This window comes from Meleagris gallopavo, chromosome 22 (genome assembly GCF_000146605.3).
Source record: "Meleagris gallopavo isolate NT-WF06-2002-E0010 breed Aviagen turkey brand Nicholas breeding stock chromosome 22, Turkey_5.1, whole genome shotgun sequence".
NCBI classification, from domain to species: Eukaryota; Metazoa; Chordata; class Aves; order Galliformes; family Phasianidae; genus Meleagris; species Meleagris gallopavo.
In genome coordinates this window covers 3,142,935-3,144,926 of record NC_015032.2, presented here as the reverse complement: position 1 = coordinate 3,144,926, position 1,992 = coordinate 3,142,935, and the positions used below count along the sequence as shown (strand labels likewise).

Sequence of the window (1,992 nt, the reverse complement as noted above, 5' to 3'; positions counted from 1 at the left end):
ACAAACAGTAATCTACTCCTAACACTACAACTAAACTTAACAGAAAATCAACAAGAAAACCAGGCACTGGGGGCCCGCAGAACTTGGCTCGAAGGAGGAGCAGGTGTTAACTAATGCCACCCAGCTAATGCTGGGGGCGGGGGCCGCGCAGCGGGTAAGGAGCCGAGCGCCTGGACCAGCGACGGTGGAGCTGTGACAGCGCCAATGCGGGGCCTGGCACGGTGGTGTGGTGCCAGGCCAGCTGTGCCGCAGGCGGATCCACCTCCATGGGCTCCTCCGGAGGTGGATCCACCTCCATGGGCTCCTCCAGAGGTGGATCCACCTCCATGGGCTCCACGGTGGTGGTCACAGCGCCGGTCCAGGCGCGATGGAAACGGACTCTCTTTTCATTCGTCCTCCGCTTGATGGTCAAGGCGGGCCCCCTCCTCCTCTTCGCTACTGGGGCCCCCAGCTCTCTCTTCCTATTGAAAAGAGGGCAACCTTCGCCCCTCGCTCTCTTTGCTCCTGACATGGCTGCCAGAGCTCTCAGAGGCGAGTGCGTTGGCCGGGGCAGCGGTGACCAAGGTGACAGCTGTGACTGGCAAAGGTTCTAAAATGGCAGCCGCACTGCTGGCACTGGCGTTCCACACAGGATGAGGAGGGGGCTGGAGGACAGGGCACGGGACGGCAGCTAGAAGGCACTCCCTGTGCCCAGCGGGCAGCCCTTCTCTCCGGCAAGCAAGAGGCCACGGAGGAGCCGGCCCCGACAAAAGGGCCCTCAGCCTCCTTCACCCTCTCCGTTCCTCCACAACGGAATCTTTTGGGGCTGGGACACGCAGCACACAACGCCATGTTCTGGGCTCTCCTGAGCTCAGCGCCAACAACAGCACGCTCCAAAGTGGACCTGACTACGCCCGCCTCCTGGCAGACACAAGCTCTGCTTGCCGCGTTCGCATCCAGCGCCTCTTCTTGCGCCCCATGGCTGGCGATTCAACCATTCCCTACAATAAATACGGCCAGCTGAAAGTTGATTACAATCACTCTGACTCAATTCCACACCCGCGCACAATGCTGGCACATACACGGGGCCACGCCGGCTCACCGATCCTCCGTGGGGACCCACGGCACAGCATCAACAAAGCAGGCAGAAATGTGACGTGCTCCTGACTGACGGCACTCTTAAAATCTCTCTCCCCCTCCCCCCAGTCTACCAAGGCAGCAGCTCCCAAGCAACAGGCGCAGTCACAGACAACTTCACACCTGGCTTGTCCCGCTAAGGGACGGCCACAGGAAGCACATCTTTACAAACAGTGAGGTGGCTCGAGAACTGGCTGACTGGCAGAGCGCAGAGGGTCGTCGTTGGTGGTGCAGAGTCTGGCTGGAGACCTGTGACCAGTGCTGTCCCCCAGGGGTCTGTGCTGGGTCCGCTCTTGTTCAACACCTTCATCAATGACCTTGATGAGGGGACAGTGGCCACCCTCGGCAAGTTTGCTGGTGCTACGAAGTTGGGAGGATTGGCTGACACGCCTGAAGGCTGTGCTGCCATTCAGCGAGACCTGGACAGGCTGGAGAGCTGGGCAGTAAGAAACCGGATGAGGTTCAACAAAAGCAAGTGTACAGTCTTGCACCTAGGGAGGAATAATTGCATGCACCAATACAGGCTGGGGGATGAGCTGCTGCAGAGGAGCTCTGCAGAGAGGGACCTGGGCGTCCTGGTGGACGACAGGTTGGCCATGAGCCGGCAGTGTGCCCTCGTGGCCAAAAACGCCAATGGCATTCTGGGGTGCATTAAAAAGAGCGTGGCTAGCAGGTCGACGGAGGTGATCCTCCCCCTCTACTCTGCCCTGGTAAGGCCTCATCTGGAGTACTGTGTCCACTTCTGGGCTCCCCGGTACAAAAAAGACAGGGATCTCTTGGAAAGACTCCAGCGGAGGGCCACAGAGATGGTGAAGGGCCTGGAGCATCTCCCCCATGAAGAAAGGCCGAGTGAACTGGGTCTGTTTAGCCTTGAGA

The 1,992-nt window shown here is 59.5% G+C and overlaps 1 protein-coding gene across 1 annotated transcript in view; it reads right to left on the bottom strand.

Moving 5' to 3' along the window:
* The window catches only part of RPN2 (ribophorin II), a 21,664-nt gene extending 21,153 nt beyond the window's left edge, over positions 1-511 (bottom strand). Inside the window, exon 1 of the mRNA XM_010722343.1 lies at positions 323-511. Within this exon, the coding sequence (XP_010720645.1) occupies positions 323-511 (189 nt within the window). The remainder of the gene's footprint in view (positions 1-322) is intronic.
* Positions 512-1,992: the final 1,481 nt, after the last annotated feature.